This window comes from Eptesicus fuscus, chromosome 4 (genome assembly GCF_027574615.1).
Source record: "Eptesicus fuscus isolate TK198812 chromosome 4, DD_ASM_mEF_20220401, whole genome shotgun sequence".
Taxonomy (NCBI): Eukaryota; Metazoa; Chordata; class Mammalia; order Chiroptera; family Vespertilionidae; genus Eptesicus; species Eptesicus fuscus.
In genome coordinates this window covers 5,180,204-5,198,259 of record NC_072476.1, presented here as the reverse complement: position 1 = coordinate 5,198,259, position 18,056 = coordinate 5,180,204, and the positions used below count along the sequence as shown (strand labels likewise).

General features: G+C 49.5%; 1 protein-coding gene across 1 annotated transcript; it reads left to right on the top strand.

Moving 5' to 3' along the window:
• The first annotated feature begins 301 nt into the window (after positions 1-301).
• Positions 302-877, top strand: LOC129148681 (proteasome maturation protein-like). The gene is given in 2 exon segments (XM_054714191.1): positions 302-505; positions 508-877. Coding segments are annotated over 2 exon segments (423 nt in total). The 5' UTR covers positions 302-348; the 3' UTR covers positions 774-877.
• Positions 878-18,056: the final 17,179 nt, after the last annotated feature.

Here is an 18,056-nt window from a genome sequence, read left to right as displayed (position 1 = left end):
ACAAATCAACAAATGGCAAGTGCTGGTGAGGATGTGGATAAAAGGGAACCCTCGTGCACTGCTGGTAGGAATGCAGCCTGGTGCAGCCACTGTAGAACAATATGGAGTTTCCTCAAAAAATTAAAAATGGAACTCCCATTTGACCCAGTAATCCCACTTCTAGAAATATATCCCAAGAAATCAGAAACACTGATCAGAAAGAATATGTTCATAGCAGCGGAATTCACCATAGCTAAGATTTGGAAACAGCCTAAGTGCCCATCAGCAGATGAGTGGATTAAAAAATGGTGGTACAGGGGCGGGCTGACGCTACCGGGCTGGAGAGGCTGTTTGCGGCGTGAGCTAAAGATGAATACCAGAGGACTTGGATCTCAGCTAAAGGACAGTATTCCAGTTACTGAGCTATCAGCAAGTGGACCTTTTGAAAGTCATGATCTCCTTCGAAAAGGTTTTTCTTGTGTGAAAAATGAACTTTTGCCCAGTCATCCTCTTGAATTATCAGAAAAAAATTCCAGCTCAACCAAGATAAAATGAATTTTTCCACACTGAGAAACATCCAGGGTCTGTTTGCTCCACTAAAATTGCAAATGGAATTCAAGGCAGTGCAACAGGTTCAGCGTCTTCCATTTCTTCCAAGCTCAAACCTTTCACTGGATATTTTGAGGGGTAATGATGAGACTATTGGATTTGAAGATATTCTTAATGACCCATCACAAAGTGAACTAATGGGAGAACCACACTTGATGGTGGAATATAAACTTGGTTTACTGTAACGCACTGAGCTGACCATGGAAATGGAGGGGCTACATCTTGTTTATAGTCATCTTTTTGCTATAATTTTATGTATACAACATTAAAAGTACTGACACCTGAAAAAAAGAAAAAGAAAAAAAAGAAAAAAAGGAAAAAAAATGGTGGTACATCTACACAATGGAATACTACGTTGCTGTAAAAAAAAGAAAGAACTCTTACCATTGCAACAGCATGGATGGACCTGGAGAGCATTGTGCTAAGTGAAATAAGCCAGTTGGAGAAAGATAAATATCACATGATCTCACTCATTTGTGGAAGGTAATGAACAACATAAGCTGATGGGAAAAAATATAGATCCAGAGACATAGAAGCATTGAACAGACCGTCAAACCTCAGAGGGAAGGCAAGGGAGGAGTGGGGAAGAGATCAACCAAAGAACTTGTATGCATATAGGCATAACCCATGGACACAGACAATAGGAGGGTGCAGGTCTGAGGGGGTGGAGGCAGGCTGGGAGAGGTCAATGCGGGGGCGGGGGGGGAAGAGGACATATGTAATACTTTCTACAATAAAGTATTTAAAAATAAATAAATAGGCCCACGCCATCTTGAAGGGGAGAGCGGCCTCTTCTAGGAAATCATCAGCACCACCATCCAGATAGGCCTTGGACACTGCCCCCGACCCAGCAGCCAGTCCAGCCAAAATCCGGCTGCCCTACCCACAGACCCGAGGACCCTGGAACCTCCACCTCCAAAGGTGCACTGCTCCCGCAGCAGTAAGTGTGACTTCCCCCTCCCCAGCGGCAGACCTCCAGACACCACATCCTCGCGTTTCCAGTGCACAGACTTCCAGGGCACACCATTCCACAGGCGGCAGCTTTTGGGAGCTACTGTGAGCCCCCACTGGGTGTGATTTTGTACAGACAAGGGCGCGCTGCCCCGCAGTAGAAATTCTGAATTCCCTCTTCCTGAATAACTGCCCACAGACAACCCAGCTGCACAACTTCAGCACCAGGGCCCCTCAGAGTGTGTCAGAGCTCTGCACCGCCGGCAAAGGCACTGCCACAGTTGCGCATTTCCAAGGAACAGGCCCCCTGAGCCCATCTATCCACAGGGCGCTCTGGGGAGCCACTGTGAGCCCCGGCTGGGTGCGATCTTGGACAAACAGGGATGCACTCCTCCGGCAGTAGAAATTCTGAATTTACTCATCCTGGACACCTGCCCACAGACACCTCAATTACGTGGCTTCAGTGCCAGGGCCCTTCAGAGTGCTTCAGTGCTCTGTGCTGGCAAATGCACCACAGGTGCCCCTGTGAGCCGCCACTGGAAGCGTGCGCCTAGCCAGCCACAGGTGCAGCATTAAAAACTGAGTCTTCCCACCCCACAGCTGCAGAACTCTGGACACTACAGTCACACGCTTTTCTAGTGCACAGGCCTCCCAAGCCAACCCTTCCACAGGCAGCCCTTGGGCGCTGCTGTGAGCCCCTGCTGGGCACACACTTACACAAACAGGGGCACACTGCTGGGCTGTAGAAATGTTGAATTCCTTCTTCTGGGATACCTGCCCACAGACAGCACAATCCCGGGGCTTCAGTGCCAGGGCCCTTCAGAGTGCGTCAGTACACCCTGCTGGCAAATGCACCATGGGTGCCCCTGTGAGCTGCTTCTGGAGGCACATGTATCCAACCATGGGAGCAGCAGCAAAAGCTGAGTCTTCCCACCCCAAAACTACAGAACTCTGGACACCACAGTCACGCCTTTCCAGAGTGCAGGCCCCCTGAGTCCCACCAACCCATCAGATGGTTCCTGGGTGTCATTGTGAATCCCCACTGGACACGCACGATTTCAACCAAGGGCGCAAGACAGCAAAAATTGGGACACCCCCCCCTTCCATGGCTGCTGACTTCTAGACACTGCAGTTGCGCCTTTCCAGCTCACAGGCCTACATCAAGAGAACATAAATAGCTCAAATAGGGAGCTACACTAGATTACCAAGCCCAGAAGACTTGAGAGATCACACCAGTACCACCATCCCCAAAAGAATCTGGGTAGCAAAGCAAACAGATCTACAATTAAAACATTACAGCAAAACATGGGAAGACAAAAAAGCAATCCCCAAAGGAAAAAAAAAGAGGAATCACCAGAAAGGGAGTTAAATGAAATTGAGGCTAGTAGCATATCAGAGAAAGAATTCAGAGTAATAGTTATAAGGATGCTCAAATGGCTGGATGACAAATATACACAACTCAATGATAAATACACACAACTCAATGAGAATTATAAGGAGCTGAATGAGAATGTCACCAACATGAAAAGGAACCAAGAGGAAATAAAGAATGACATAACTGCAATAAAGAACACAATGGAAGGCTTAAACAGTAGACTAGAAGAGGCTGAGGACTGCATCAGCGAATTAGAAGACAAGGTAGGAAAAAACACACAAACACAGCAGCAACTGGAAAGAAAATTTTAAAACCAAGAGGAGAGACTAAGGGAGCTTTGGGACAACACAAAACAAAACAACATTCACATAATAGGGATACCAGAAGGAGAGAAAGAGAAGCAAGGAATAGAAAACCTGTTTGAAGAAATGACAGCAAACTTCTCTGTTATTGGCAAGAAAAAAACTACAAAAGTCCAAGAAGCACATAGAGTCCCAAACAAGTTGAACCCCAAAAGACCGACACCAAGACACATCATAATTAAATTGGAAAACACTAACGACAAAGTAAGAATCTTAAAGGCTGCTAGAGAGAGACAGAAAGTTACCTACAAGGGATCTCCTATTAAAATATCAACTGATTTCTCAAAAGAAACACACCAGGCCAGAAGGGAATGGAATGAAATATACAATGTGATGCAAAACAAGGGACTGAACCCAAGAATACTATACCCAGAAAGGCTATCATTCAAAATTGAAGGTGGAATCAGGAGCTTCACAGACAAAAAAGGGCTAAGAGAGTTTATTACCACCAAGCCAGCAATGCTAAAGGGACTGCTGTAAAAAGAAGAAACAGAAAGGCAAGAAGAAACACAAACATTAAAAATAAAAATGATGACAAACAAGTACTTATCAATAATAACATTAAACATAAGTGGATTAAATGCTCCAATCAAAAGATAGGGTAGCTGAATGGATAAGAAAACAAACCATATATATGCTGTCTGCAAGAGACCCACCTCAGAACAAAGGATTCACACAGACTGAGAGTGAAGAGATGGAAAAAATTTTTTCAGGCAAATGGAAATGAGAAAAAAACTGGGGTTGCAATACTTATATCTGACAAAATAGACCTCAAAGTAAAGACCATAACAAGGGATAAGGAAGGCCACTACATAATACCAAAGGTAGTAATTCAACAAGAAGATATAACTTTAGTTATATGCACCCAATACAGGAGCACCCAAATACATAAAACAACTTCTGGAAGATATCAAGGGAGAGATCAATAGCAATACAGTCATAGTAGGGGACTTTAATACTCCACTGACACCACTAGATAAATCCTCTAAACAAAAAATCAGCAAAGAAACAACAATCCTAAATGACTCACTAGATCAGATGGACTTAATTGACATCTTCAGAATATTTCACCCCAAAGCCACAGAATATACATTCTTCTCCAGTGCACACGGGGTGGGACATTTTCAAAGATAGACCACATATTAGGACACAGGCAAAGTCTCTTCAAATTCAAGAAGATAGAAATCATAACAAGCATCTTCTCAGATCACAGTGGCATAAAACTAGAAATCAACTATAATGAAAAAAAATCAAACACTTGGAGGCTAAGTAGCATGCTATTAAACAATGATTGTTGCCTACCACAACAATTTTGAGACTACGACGGGAGAGCAGAGCAGACACCATCCAGAACCACCGGAGGGCTGGCTGAGCAGATGCTCTACAACTAGAATAAAAGAGAGGGGTACGCGGGATGCCGGTGACCCAAAGTCCACACTTTAAGAACTACGGCTCAGGCAACACAATGGCGGCCTGGAACGTGCTCGGCGCAGTTCCCCCGGCGGTCTCCGGCTGAGGGGACGGCTCCACTCGCTGCCAAGCACGGACAGACGAGCCCCTGGGAGACATGGGGTGGGAGACTCCACGCTTGCTGACCTCCGAGTCCTTCAAGAATATCAACGCCCCGGAAGCGGCCAGGTGCGCACGCTCGGCGACCAGCCACCACTGCAGACCCAAGGGCCGACGCAGCAACACCGGACCAGCCCGCCGCTGTGCACCGGGCACACCGGAGCTTCGCCGAGCCCGCCGCCCAACAAGTTCTGCGGCAGCCGCCCTGGAGCTCTGAGAAAATGGCCGAAGGAATTGCTGAGAGGGAATTGACCAACAGGAATTGGGATCAAGAAGATGAAACCCCGCTGAGACCCGGGTCCGGGCGAGGCTGCGAGCCTCTGGGCTCGGGTGTGGTCACACGCCCTTGGGTCTAGGTGAGGCCTCACGCCCCTGGGTGTGGGTGAGGCCACGCGCCCCTGGGTCCAAGTGAAGCCGGATTCCGGGTCCTGGGTCCGGGTGAGGCCATGTACCCCTGGGTCTAGGTGAAGCTAGATCCCGGGTCCGGGTGAGGCTGTGTGACTCTGGATCAGGGTGAGGCTGGGTCCCGGGCCCGGGTGAGGCCATGCCCCTGGGTCCGGGTGAGGCCACGCCCCTGGGTCTGGGTGAAGCTGGAGCCCGGGTCCGGGTGAGGCCATGTGTCCCTGGATCCGGGGAGGCCTCGCGCACCTAGGTCCGGGTGAGGCCACGCGCCCCTGGGTCTGGGAGAGGCCACGGCCCCCGGGTCCAGGTGAGGCCATGTGTCCCTGGATCCGGGTGAGACTGGGTCCTGGGTCCGGGTGAGGCCACGCGCCCCGGGTCCGGGTGAGGCCATGTGTCCATGGATCCGGGTGAGGCCTCGCGCACCTAGGTCCGGGTGAGGCCACGCGCCCCTGGGTCTGGGAGAGGCCACGCGGCCCTGGACCCGGGTGAGGCTGGGTCCTGGGCCCGGGTGAGGCCACGCCCCTGGGCCGGGTGAGGCCGTGTGCCCCTGGTCCGGGTGAGGCCACATGCCCCTGGGTCCGGGTGAGGCCACGCTCCTCTGGCTCTGGGTGAAGCCGGATCCCGGGTCCAGGTGAGGCCGTGTGCCCCTGGATCCGGGTGAGGCCGGGTGAGGCCACGTGCCCCTGGGTCTGGGTGAGGCCACGCCCCTGGGTCTGGGTGAAGCTGGATCCCAGGTCCGGGTGAGGCCATGTGCCCCTGGATCCGGGTGAGGCTGGGTCCGGGTGAGGCCGCATGCACCTAGGTCCAGGTGAGGCCACGCGCCCCTGGATCCTGGGTCCGGGGGAGGCCACGCGCCCCTGGGTCCGGGTGAAGCTGGATCCCGGGTCTGGGTGAGGCCGTGTGCCCCTGGATCCGGGTGAGGCTGGGCCCCGGGCCCGGGTGAGGCCACGCTCCCCTGGGTCCGGTTGAGGCTGTGTGCCCCTGGATCCAGGTGAGGCCGTACGCCCCTGGGTCCGGGTGAGGCCACGCGCCTCTGGGTCCGGGTGAAGCCGGATCCTGGGTCCGGGTGAGGCCGTGGCCCCTGGATCCGGGTGAGCCACACGCCCCTGGGTCTGGGTGAGGCCACGCTCCCCTGGATCCGGGTGAGGCCATGTGCCCCTGGCTCCGGGTGAGGCTGGGTCCCGGGTTCGGGTGAGGCCGCACGCACCTAGGTCCGGGTGAGGCCACGCGCCCCTGGGTCTTGGAGAGGCCACGCACCCCTGGGTCCGGGGGAGGCCACGCGCCCCTGGGTCCGGGTGAAGCTGGATCCCGGGTCTGGGTGAGGCCGTGTGCCCCTGGATCCGGGTGAGGCCGCGCGCCCCTGGGTCCGGGTGAGGCCACGCGCCTCTGGGTCCGGGTGAAGCCGGATCCTGGGTCCGGGTGAGGCCGTGTGCCCCTGGATCTGGGTGAGGCCACACGCCCCTGGGTCCGGGTGAGGCCACGCTCCTCTGGGTCCAGGTGAAGCCGGATCCTGGGTCCGGGAGAGGCCGTGTGCCCCTGGATCCGGGTGAGGCTGGGTCCCGGGCCCGGGTGAGGCCGTGCACCCCTGGGTCTGGGAGAGGCCACGCGCCCCTGGGTCCAGGTGAGGCCACGCGACCCTGGGTCCGGGTGAGGCCACGCGACCCTGGGTCCGGGTGAAGCTAGATCCCGGGTCTGGGTGAGGCCGTGTGCCCCTGGATCCGGGTGAGGCTGGGTACCTGGTCCGAGTGAGGCCGCGCGCACCTAGGTCCGGGTGAGGCCATGCGCCCCTGGGTCTGGGAAACCAGAGGGAGTCGGACCTCCGTTACCACCATTTGTCCACCATCCAGAGCTGAGGGGTCAGTGCTGACATGTACACATAAGGAACTGGTGGACATTGAAATTGGGTCTCAAAAGAACTGTTGGTCCAGAAAGAAACTCACTACAGACTGATTCATTTGCCTGTCAGCATAACTATTATTGCTCGTCTCACATTCAGTTCTTATAAGTATATCTCTAGTGACACATGATCTCGCTCATCTAGGGGAAATGATGAACAACATAGACTGATGAACAAGAACAGAACCAGAAACAAGGAGGCATCAATCGGACTATCAGGCCTCAGAGGGAGGATAGGGGAGGGTGGGGTGAGGGGGGAAAGATCAACCAAAGGACTTGTGTGCATGCATATGAGCCTATCCAATGGTTAAGTTCAACAGGGGGTTGGGGTATCCATGGGGAGGGGTGTGGGATGGGAATGGGGGGATGAGGACAAATATGTGACACCTTAACCAATAAAGAAATTAAAAAAAAAAAAAAAACAATGATTGGGTTACCAAAGAAATCAAAGAAAAAATAAAAAGCATCCTGGAAACAAATGACAATGAAAACACAACAATCCAAAATCTATGGGACACAATGAAAGCAGTCCTAAGAGGAAAGTTCATAGCTCTACAGGCCTACCTCAAAAAAAACAAGAAAAACTGGTAATAAATTATCTAACCCTGCAACTTAAAGAATTAGAAAGAGAGCAACAAGAAAAGCCCACAGTATCCAGAAGGAAGGAAATAATAAAGAGCAGAGCAGAAATAAATGACATAGAGACAAACAAACAAACAAACAAAAACACAAAACAAAAGATCAATGAAACCAAGAGCTGGTTCTTTGAAAGGATAAACAAGAGTGATAAACCTCTAGCCAGGCTCACCAAGAAGCAAAGAGAGAGGACCCAAATAAACAAAATCAGAAATGAAAGAGGAGAAATAATAACAGATCCCACAGAAATACAAAGGATTGTTTAAAAATACTATGGACAACTCTATTCCAACAAACTAGACAAACTTGAGGAAATGGACATACTCCTAGCAAAATATAACTTTCCAAAACTCAATCAGGAATAATCTAAAAACCTGAATAGGCCAATAACTATGGAAGAAATTGAAGCAGTCATCAAAAAGCTTCCAGCAAACAAAAGCCCGGGGCCAGATGGATTCACAGGGGAATTTTACCAAACATTAAAGGAAGAACTAAAACCTATCCTCCTCAGACTATTCCAAAAAATTCCAGAGGAAGGAACACTTCCAAGCTCATGCTATGAAGCCAGCATCACCCTAATACCAAAACCAGATAAAGACAACACAATGAAAGAGAATTAAAGGCCAATATCCCTCATGAACATAGATGCTGAAATCCTTAACAAAATTGTAGCAAATCAGATCCAGCAGTACATCAGAAAGATCATATATCATGACCAAGTAGGTTTTATCCTGGGGATGCAAGGATGGTACAATATCCGCAAATCAATAAATGTGATACATCACATAAACAAATTGAGAGATAAAAATCACATAGTCATATCAATTGATGCAGAAAAAGCATTTGACAAAATCCAACACCCTTTCTTGATAAAAACTCTCAGCAAGGTGGGAATAGAAGGATCATACATCAACATAATAAAAGCCATATATGACAAACCCACAGCCAACATCATACTCAATGGGCAAAAACTAAAACCATTTCCCTAAGAACAGGAACAAGACAAGGATGCCCACTCTCACCACTCCTGTTCGACATAGTACTGGAGGTACTAGCCATTGTGACCAGACAAGAAGAAGAAATAAAAGGCATCCAAATTGGAAAAGAAGAAGTAAAACTGTCTTTATTCGCAGATGACATGATACTGTACATAGAAAACTCTAAAGACTCCATCAAAAAATTATTAGACTTAATAAATGAATTTGGCAATGTAGCAGGATACAAAATTAATGCCAAGAAATCTATGGCATTTCTATACACCAATAGTGAACTTACAGAAAGAGAGACTAAAAGAACAATCCCATTTACCATCGCACCAAAAAAATTAAGATACCTAGGAATAAACTTAACTAAGGAGATAAAAGACCTGTATGCGGAAAACTACAGGACATTGAAAAAAGAGATAGAGGAAGACATAAACAGATGGAAGAACATACCGTGTTCATGGATTGGCAGAATCAACATTATTAAAATGTCCATACTACCCAAAGCAATCTATAGATTCAATGCACTCCCCATTAAAATACCAACAGCGTATTTCACAAATCTAGAAACAACTCTCCAAAAATTCACTTGGAATAAAAAAAAAAAAAAAAAAAAGAAAGCTGCAGCGATCCTGAGAAAGAAGAATAAAGTAGGAGGGATCTCAATACCAGATATCAAGATGTATTACAAAGCCACTGTTCTCAAACTGCCTGGTACGGGCACAAGAACAGACATATAGATCAATGGAATAGAATAGAGAACCCAGAAATCGACCCAAACCACTATGCCCAATTAATATTTTACAAAGGAGGCAAGAACATACAATGGAGTCAAGACAATCTACTCAATAAATGCTGCTGGGAAATTTGGTCAGACACATGCAAAAAAATGAAACTAAACCACCAACTTACACCATACACAAAAATAAACTCAAAATGGATAAAGGACTTAAACATAAGTTGGGAAACCATAAAAATATTAGAGGAATCCAAAGGCAACAAAATCTCAGACATATGCTGAAGCAATTTCTTCACCGATACCACTCCTAGGGCAATGGAAACTAAAGGGAAAATAAACAAATGGGACTACATCAAAATAAAAAGCTTCTGCATAGCAAAAACAAAACAAAACAACAACAAAAAAAAACATCAACAAAACAACAAGAAAACCCACTGCATGGGAGAACATATTTGCCAACAATATCTCCGATAAGGGTTTAATCTCCATCATCTACAGGGACCTCATACAACTTAACAAAAGGAAGACAAACAACCCAATAAAAAAATGGGCAAGGACCACAATAGATACTTTTCGAAAGAAGACATAAGGAAGGCCAAGAGACATATGAAAACATGCTCAAAGTCACTAATCATCTGAGAGTTGCAAATCAAAACGACAATGAGGTACCATCTCACACCTGTCAGAACGGCTATCATCAACAAATGACAAATGCTGGTGAGGATATGGAGAAAAAGGAACCCTCGTGCACTGCTGGTGGGAATGCAGACTGGTGCAGCCACTTTGGAGAACAGTATGGAGTTTCCTAAAAAAACTAAAAATGGAACTCCCATTTGACCCAATGATCCCACTTCTAGGAATATATCCCAAGAAACCAGAAACACTGATCAGAAAGGATATATGTACCCCTATGTTCATAGCAGCACAATTTACAATAGCTAAGATTTAGAAGCAGCCTAAGTGCCCATCAGCAGATGAATGGATTAAAAAACAGTGGTACATCTACGCAATGGAATACTATGCTGCTGTAAAAAGGAAGTAACTCCTACCATTTGCAACAGCATGGATGGAACTGGAGAGCATTATGCTAAGTGAAATAAGCCAGTCAGAGAAAGATAAATATCACATGATCTCACTCATTTGTGGATTATAATGAATAACAAACCGATGAACAAAAATAGATCTAGAGACAGAGAAGCATCAATCAGATGCTCAAACCTCAAAGGGAAGGCAGGGGAGGGCGGGACTAAGGGGGAGAGATCAACCAAAGGACTTGTATGCATGCATATAAGCCTAATCAATGGACACAGACACTGGGGGGTGAGGGCATGAGTGGGGGGATGGGAAGACAATGGTATAAGGACACATTTGTAATACCTTAATCAATAAAGGAGAAAAAAATAAAATCAATAAATAAAGTTTTTAAATTTAAAAAAGAAAAAGAAATAGCCCTAACCGGTTTGGCTCAGTGGATAGAGCATTGGCCTGCAGACTGAAAGGTCCCAGGTTCGATTCTGGTCAAGGGCATGTACCTTGATTGCAGGCCCATCCCCAATGGGAGGTGTGCAGGAGGCAGCTGATCGATGTTTCTCTCTCATCGATATTGCTAACTCTCTATCCCTCTCTCTTCCTCTCTGTAAAAAAATCAATAAAATATATTTTTTAAAGCAAGAAAAATAAATAAATAAATAAATAAATAAATAAATTACAAATAAATAAATAAAATAAATTAAATAAATAGATAAATAAATAAATAAATAAATAAATAAATAAATAAAAACAGGAAGTCTGTGCGATGCTTTGGAAGGCGTTGACCAAGGACAGTTGTGGCCCAAAGGGATTTGAGCCCTACCTCTCACTTGGAGGCAGAAAAGTTCCGCACCGTTGGAACTGGATCGTTTTCAGTCAGAGGTTATAGAGAGACTGTGTCTCCTCCATCAGCCAGTCCACCCCCGCGAGGGGCAAGCTCCAAGAGCCCAGCTCACATCCCACAGTCAGTCCTCAGGCAAGACAGCCACATGGTACCTCCATGTTCTCCACCGTTCAGCGTGTGAGTTGAAAAGCGGGTAGCCAAGTTCTAGGCCAAAAAATACTCTTCACTGGGCCAGCAGAAATAGGCCCAGGCTAGGAGTCCCCAACCCCAAGGCTGTGAAAACATGTGAGCTTGGCTGCTGGGACCAGGGCAAACTTTCCCTCATGCTGCAGTGGCCCCACCTTCTTACTGTCTGTGCTTGTCAAGCATTGGCATCCTGGGGCCCTGCAGACTCTGGGGAGTCTGCCCCTCCCCCCCCCCCCCCCACCCTCCGCCCTGGCAGTGGTTCCAGGACTGGGAAGGACTCTCCTGCAGGATCTTTCATATGCAAACCAACTGCTCTAGAGCTCACCGGACCTCCTCCTTTCACAGGACTCTCCACTCTGGGCTACATTCCCCTTCACTAGTCCCCACAGCCCTTTCCAGACAAGGGGACCCCACTCTGGCCCGAGCGCCTGAAATTATTCATGCTGGCCAATCCTGAACCTGCCTCCCCCCTTGCCTTGCCTTGGCCTGCGGACACCACAGGGCAATAAAGGTTCTCGCCCACCTCCCCCACTCCCTCTGCCTCCTGACCAGCCTGTGCTCCACCCATCCCCCAACCGGCACCCTCCTCTCAGGAATCTAGCAACCACGTCTTCAGCAACAGCTGTCCCTGATCTGTTGGCCTCTCCATATCTGAATAGTGATAAACAGAACCTGCATTTTAAAACACTTGCCCATGCGCAGGGAGCAAGCCCTCCTCACTTCAGTTGATAGTTGCCAGATGAAAACCAACATCACAGACATTCTGAAGATTCAGGAGAAGCCAGGAACCTGGATTTTTTCATCCCCAAAAGTTTTGGTGTTGATAAGTAATTCAAACTTAAAATACTGTGTCACGCATGCACCCAAGCATTAGAAAGCCGAGAAAACAAAAACAGGAAGAGCCAGGCCCAGTAGCTCGGAATGTGAAACAGGGTTTTCCATCCTTATCCCCTGGGCCCACCCAGGCTCAACAGCTAGTTAGACCCGAGCGATAACCTCTGGATCATTGCAAAAGGAACTCGTTTTCAAGCGTTTCTACCCTGACTCCCAGTAAGACATACACTTACATGACAGCTGGTGTCACCACACTAAAATACAGAGTAGCCCTCCCTGTATGGGGCACAGAGACATTCCTGCCTTGTTCCGTTCCACTTGGTTGTGTTATGGTGTTGCTCGCTGTGCGCTGTATTGGTTGCACTAATTTAGAGATTAGTGCCAGCAATTCATCATAGTACAAATGAGGAAACCGAGATTCACAGAGTAATGGGACTTGTCCCACATAACAGGTGCAGGGCAGAGCCAAGCCTAGAATGATCAAGTCAAGACCATCTCCCTGATGCACTTATATCCCTGGATCTATAGTGTACACATGCTTTAGTCCTGGGATTGTTATGATTCACACACACATTTTTACAGGAATCTGTGCACAACAGAGATAGCTGAGCAGTTTCTGGAAGGCTCTTCTCTTCCCGCCTGAGGCCTGAGCTTGAAGTCCACAAAGAGCGCTAAGCTGATCCCACGAGGACAGAAGGCAACCATGGTGCGTTCCTGTCCTCTCTGACCTCGGCTGTGTGACCACAGAGAACAAAGGAGGCGCCTCGTGGTGGATGAAGAGCGCAGCCTGGAGTGGGAGAAGCCGTGGGAGACCCGGGAAGCTGGACTCTGCCTGAGCAGCCCGTGCAGCAGATCCACAGCCTCTGGCTGCAGGCGCTCCCCTGCCGTCCCCCAAACCTCTCCACGCCCCCCCCAACCCCCAGTCACTTGGGAAGCACCATTATGGCCCCACTGAGAAAACTGAATGTCTGTCCTCAGTTATTAAACTGGAGAAGGCATCGTCTCCGTAGATGAGAAAAACTGCACACTTTGTTTTCATTACTCTCCCACTTAGTTACGATCTGAAGTCTTAAACTCAAGTTCTCATTTTCCAAATACTGCTTTTTTACCATGGGAATCTTTCAGGCTTTATTCACATCTGCATGCTGCTAGTTGACAACAATTATACATCTTCACTCTGTGTTCAATTGCTCCCATCACTTTCTGCCAGACCACTTAGGCCTCCAATTTCCTCTGCTAAGATTTACTTTCTTTAATTCATCCAGACATTGGATGGATAAATTCTTTGTGGCGTCTGTTTATTGGTTTACTTTTAATAAAATACATCCAAGGCCTTGCATATCTGGGAATTATCTTTCTATTGTGTTCAAATTTGAACAAGAATTTTACTTTTGAGTTAAAACCTTTTCTCCTCAAAACTCTGTATGTGGAGGGGCCTCCAGGGTATACTGTAAAGGGAAAAAAGCAAGTTGGAGAAATGTGTGTATACCAGACTACCATTTATCTGAGAAAAGGGAGATACAAGCACACACACGCCCAGCTGGTGTGGCTCAGTGGTTGAGCACCAACCTATGAACCAGGAGGTCACAGTTAAATTCCTGGTCAGGGCACATGCCCCAGTTGCAGGCTCGATCCCCACTGGGGGAAGTGCAGGAGGCAGCTGATCAATAATTCTCTCTCATCATTGATGTTTCTATCTTCCTCTCTCTCCCTTCCTCTCTGAAATCAATAAAAATATATTTTAAAACCACACACCTTCTTGTTCATTAACACATAGATTTTCATTAATGTATGTGTCAGATCCCTGTATGTTATAATATGTTAATTTGTGCTGACATGTGCAATTATATGTTATTATATGTTGTGTTGCAAAAAATAGAGGAAACCTTAACACAAATGAGAAAAGGCTGGAAATATGTTGGAGGAATCAGCAAGGGAAAATAAACGTCTTTGAATAGACTTTGTATTTTAGATCTGCCCTGGAAGCTATGCTAATATTTTACATAATCATGAAGCATAAATAAATAAACAAATATGCAATCCCCAGACTCCAAAAGTAAATGTAAACAAATGAACCTAACTCGCTGACCCAATGTCGCCCATGGGGAGAGGTCCACGTGACTCTACACCCAGCTCTGTGACCGCATCTCACACCTCAAACCCGGGGTCTCAGTTCAGCATCCTCGTGGGGGGCAGAGTGGAGCCCCACTTCCCCTGAGCCCACCCGCCATGCAAATGGTTCAACTGAAATTCCTACTTTGATTTCAATGGAATGAAACTGCAGAAACCACTCGGCTTCCCTTTCATTCTCCAGGCCATTTTCTCTGCCCGGGCATGGCCAGGTGGGGCTGACCTCGTTCATTGCCTGAACGAACCAGCTTACAGCCCGCGGGGCTTTCTGGACCCCTGGCTCGTGAATATTCATCCTGCAGAAGGGAGGATGCAGGGAAGGCTGGGTCCAGTGGCTGCCTTCGGAGCAAACTATTCAATAGTAACTCTGAGGCCCCCTTGATGCCTGGGGGGGATGTTTCTGGAGCCTCAAATCCCTAGAGAAAAACAGTTGCTCCAACTGCACAGCCATTTTTGCTGACCCACTGAATGGCTTCTGCCTGCCGTGCCGGGGACAGCCTTACGGTGATATGATAGATGCCAAGCAAGTCATCCATCAGCCCACCGGCCTGAGCCCCGTCCATCAGTGTGGCACTGTGTGGGCTAATTAGGTGATGAAGTGTGATGAATGTGTAGTAAACTCAGCCTCTCCCCGAAGCTCCCACGGGGCCTTTCCCATTTTCTCGCTGACCTTTTAGAGCTCGGCTTTATTGTGGGAGAATGCAATTAAATCAATTTGTCAGATATTTACATTAGTCTGGCTTGTTCAGAATCCAATTACTCAGTGTCGCTTTGCTGCCCTTCGGAGGCCTGTGCACGGGCTGGTTTTCAAGTGGATGAGGGCAGAGATGGGTGTCGGGATTCAAGCCTTTGCACACACGCCTCCCTCGGAGGCATTAGCCTGGGTCCCGTGGGCCCAGGTCCCGTCCCCTCCCAGGTCTCAGGAGACACGATGAAGTCGCTTCCCACAGCTGAGCTTCCCTTCTGACTCTGCCATTTACTGAGCAGGCTACTTGGACTCGTTATTTCGCCTGTGCGAGCCTCAGTTTCCTCGTCTGCCAAGGGGCATTGCTGCACTTGGCATTTGCCCGCGTAGACCCTGAGAGCGGGACTTGCGTGCAAGCAGCTGAGTGCGGGGCAGGGACACGGGTGGGAGGAAGCAAATGCAAGGTCCGTTAGAGGGCAGGTCACCACCAGGCCCTGGGTGCTGGGTCCCTGTGGGACTCCTGGGAGGTGGGGTAGAACATTCACCAGAGCTGTCCCCCAAGAGGCAAAGAGCTCGGCGTGTCCCCGCTGACGGAGAGCTGCGGGTGTCGGCTCTGGCCCGGCAGGCCGCCTGAGCAGCAGCGGCCCCTGAGTCACAGAGAGCCTTGGAGCCGAGGGTCTCAGGCGTCTGAATGAGGAGCCTGAGGACACGGGCGCACGGGGAGCAGCGGCACCCATGGCGGGGACATGCTGCCGTGTGGAGTCACAGAGCGGGAAGCGTGTGAGCCTGCGCTCTGTGCCAGGCACATAGGAGAGCACCAGCGGCGACAGTTGGTGCCTCAGGAAATACAGAAATGCAGGCCTGGAGCTGTCCTTTGCGCAGGAATCTGACCGTGATCCTGAGCGCGGCAAAGGGCAAGCCACTGTGCGGTGTGCCTTCCTGGCAGGGCAGAGGGTGACGTCACAGAAGCCTTCAGGGGCGGGGCCATTGCGCCTGGGTGTCTGAGGATGAGTAGCTGTGCACCAGGCACACAGGGCAGTAAAGGCCTCCTCAGCAGGAGTGGCATGTGCTAGCACACAGAACATGGTTGGTGGCCTGCTTATCATTGGCCTCAGTGTAGAATGAGAGGGCGCTTTCAGTCATGGAGCCAAAATTCAAGCCATGAGAGAAACTCTGTCACTCAAGGGCTTACAGTATCCTAGAAGCTATGAGGAGGCACTGCATCTGTCAGTGTGACACTTGTCGTAGACTCTTGGATGACACACAAAGGAACTAGTGGCCCGGTGCAAGAAATTTGTGCACAGGGGGTGGGGGGGGGGGTGTTCCTCAACCCGGCCTGCACCCTCTCCAATCTGGGACCCCTCAAAGGATGTCCTACTGCCGGTTGACAGGGATCGGGCCTAAACCAGCAGTTGGACATCCCTCTCACAATCCGGGACTGCTGGCTCCAGCTGCTCACCTGCCTGCCTGCCTGCCTGATTGCCCCTAACCACTCTGCCTGCCAGCCTGCTCATCCCCAACTGCTCCCCTGCCACCAGCCTGCTCGCCCCCAAATGCTCCCCCACCAGCCAGATCACCCCCAACTGGCCCCGTGCCAGCCTGCTCACCCCCAATTGCCCCCCCTGCTGGCCTGCTCTCCTCCACCTTCTCTCCCCACTGGCCTGCTCACCCCCAACATCCCCCCTGCTGGCCTGCTCACTCCAAACTGCCCCCCCCCGGTGTTCTGATCACCTCCAACTGACCCCCACTGATGGCCTGCTCACCCCCAACTGGCCCCCCTGCTAGTCTGCTTACCCCCAACGGCCCCTGCTGTCCCATCCTGGCCTGATCACCCCCCTGGTGACCCAAGGTCCCAGCCCCTCCTTTTTTTTTTTTTTTTTTTTTTTTTTTTTAGTGCCTCCTTGAACGGAGGCCAGGGCCAGCTGGAAGCAAGTATGTAGGATTTATTTATCTTCTATAATTGAAACTTTGTAGCCTTGAGCGGAGGCCAGGGCCTGCCAGGGCGGGAAGCTTGGCTTCCTCCATCGCCAGGGGCAACCCAAGCCTCCTGCTCAGCTCCAGCTCCGTGGCTGCTGCCATTTTTGTTGGGATTTATTTATCTTCTATAATTGAAACTTTGTAGCCTTGAGCGGAGGCCAGGGCTGGCCAGGGTGGGAAGCTTGGCTTCCTCCATTGCCGGGGAAACCCTAGCCTCCTGCTTGCTCCAGCTCTGTGGCCAGCTGCCATCTTGGTTGGGTTAATTTGCATACTTGCTCCTGATTGGCTGGTGGGTGTAGCAGAGTGATGGTTAATTTGCATGTTTCTCTTTTATTAGTGTAGATACATGGGCTGGTGAGCATGGGTGCCAAAGGTCCGTGCTCAGGAACAAGAGAAGCCGAAGGGATGTTTAGGGTGCCCACCAAGCCAGCATGGTACATGGCTTTCAAAGGGGGATGGGCTGATCAAACTTAGATTGCATGATAGACTTGGCATAGTGTCGGGGTGGGAGAGGTATAGACACTCGCATCCTGCCTGTCTGAGCAGCTCAGGTCGTCACTGTTCCATTTTAAATGACACATCTGTTGAAAGAGCACTGGGACAAGCCCAGGGAGAGGGACGGGATGTGAGTCTAAAACTACGTGGGGTGTGACGTGGTGGAAGAAACAGAGTGGGTGCACTGCAGAGGGCAGCTCGGGGAACTGTGCGCTGGCGTCTGGCGTGGGGAAGCGATGACATTTATTCTGTGTGGCTCCAGAAGATGAAAATGCCAACTCCGGGGAAACATGTCTCAAGTTAGGGGGCGGGGGTGGGGAGGAGGAAGAAGCCGTCCCACACTGAGCAGCCAGCTGGGCGGGAGGCAGTTCTCTC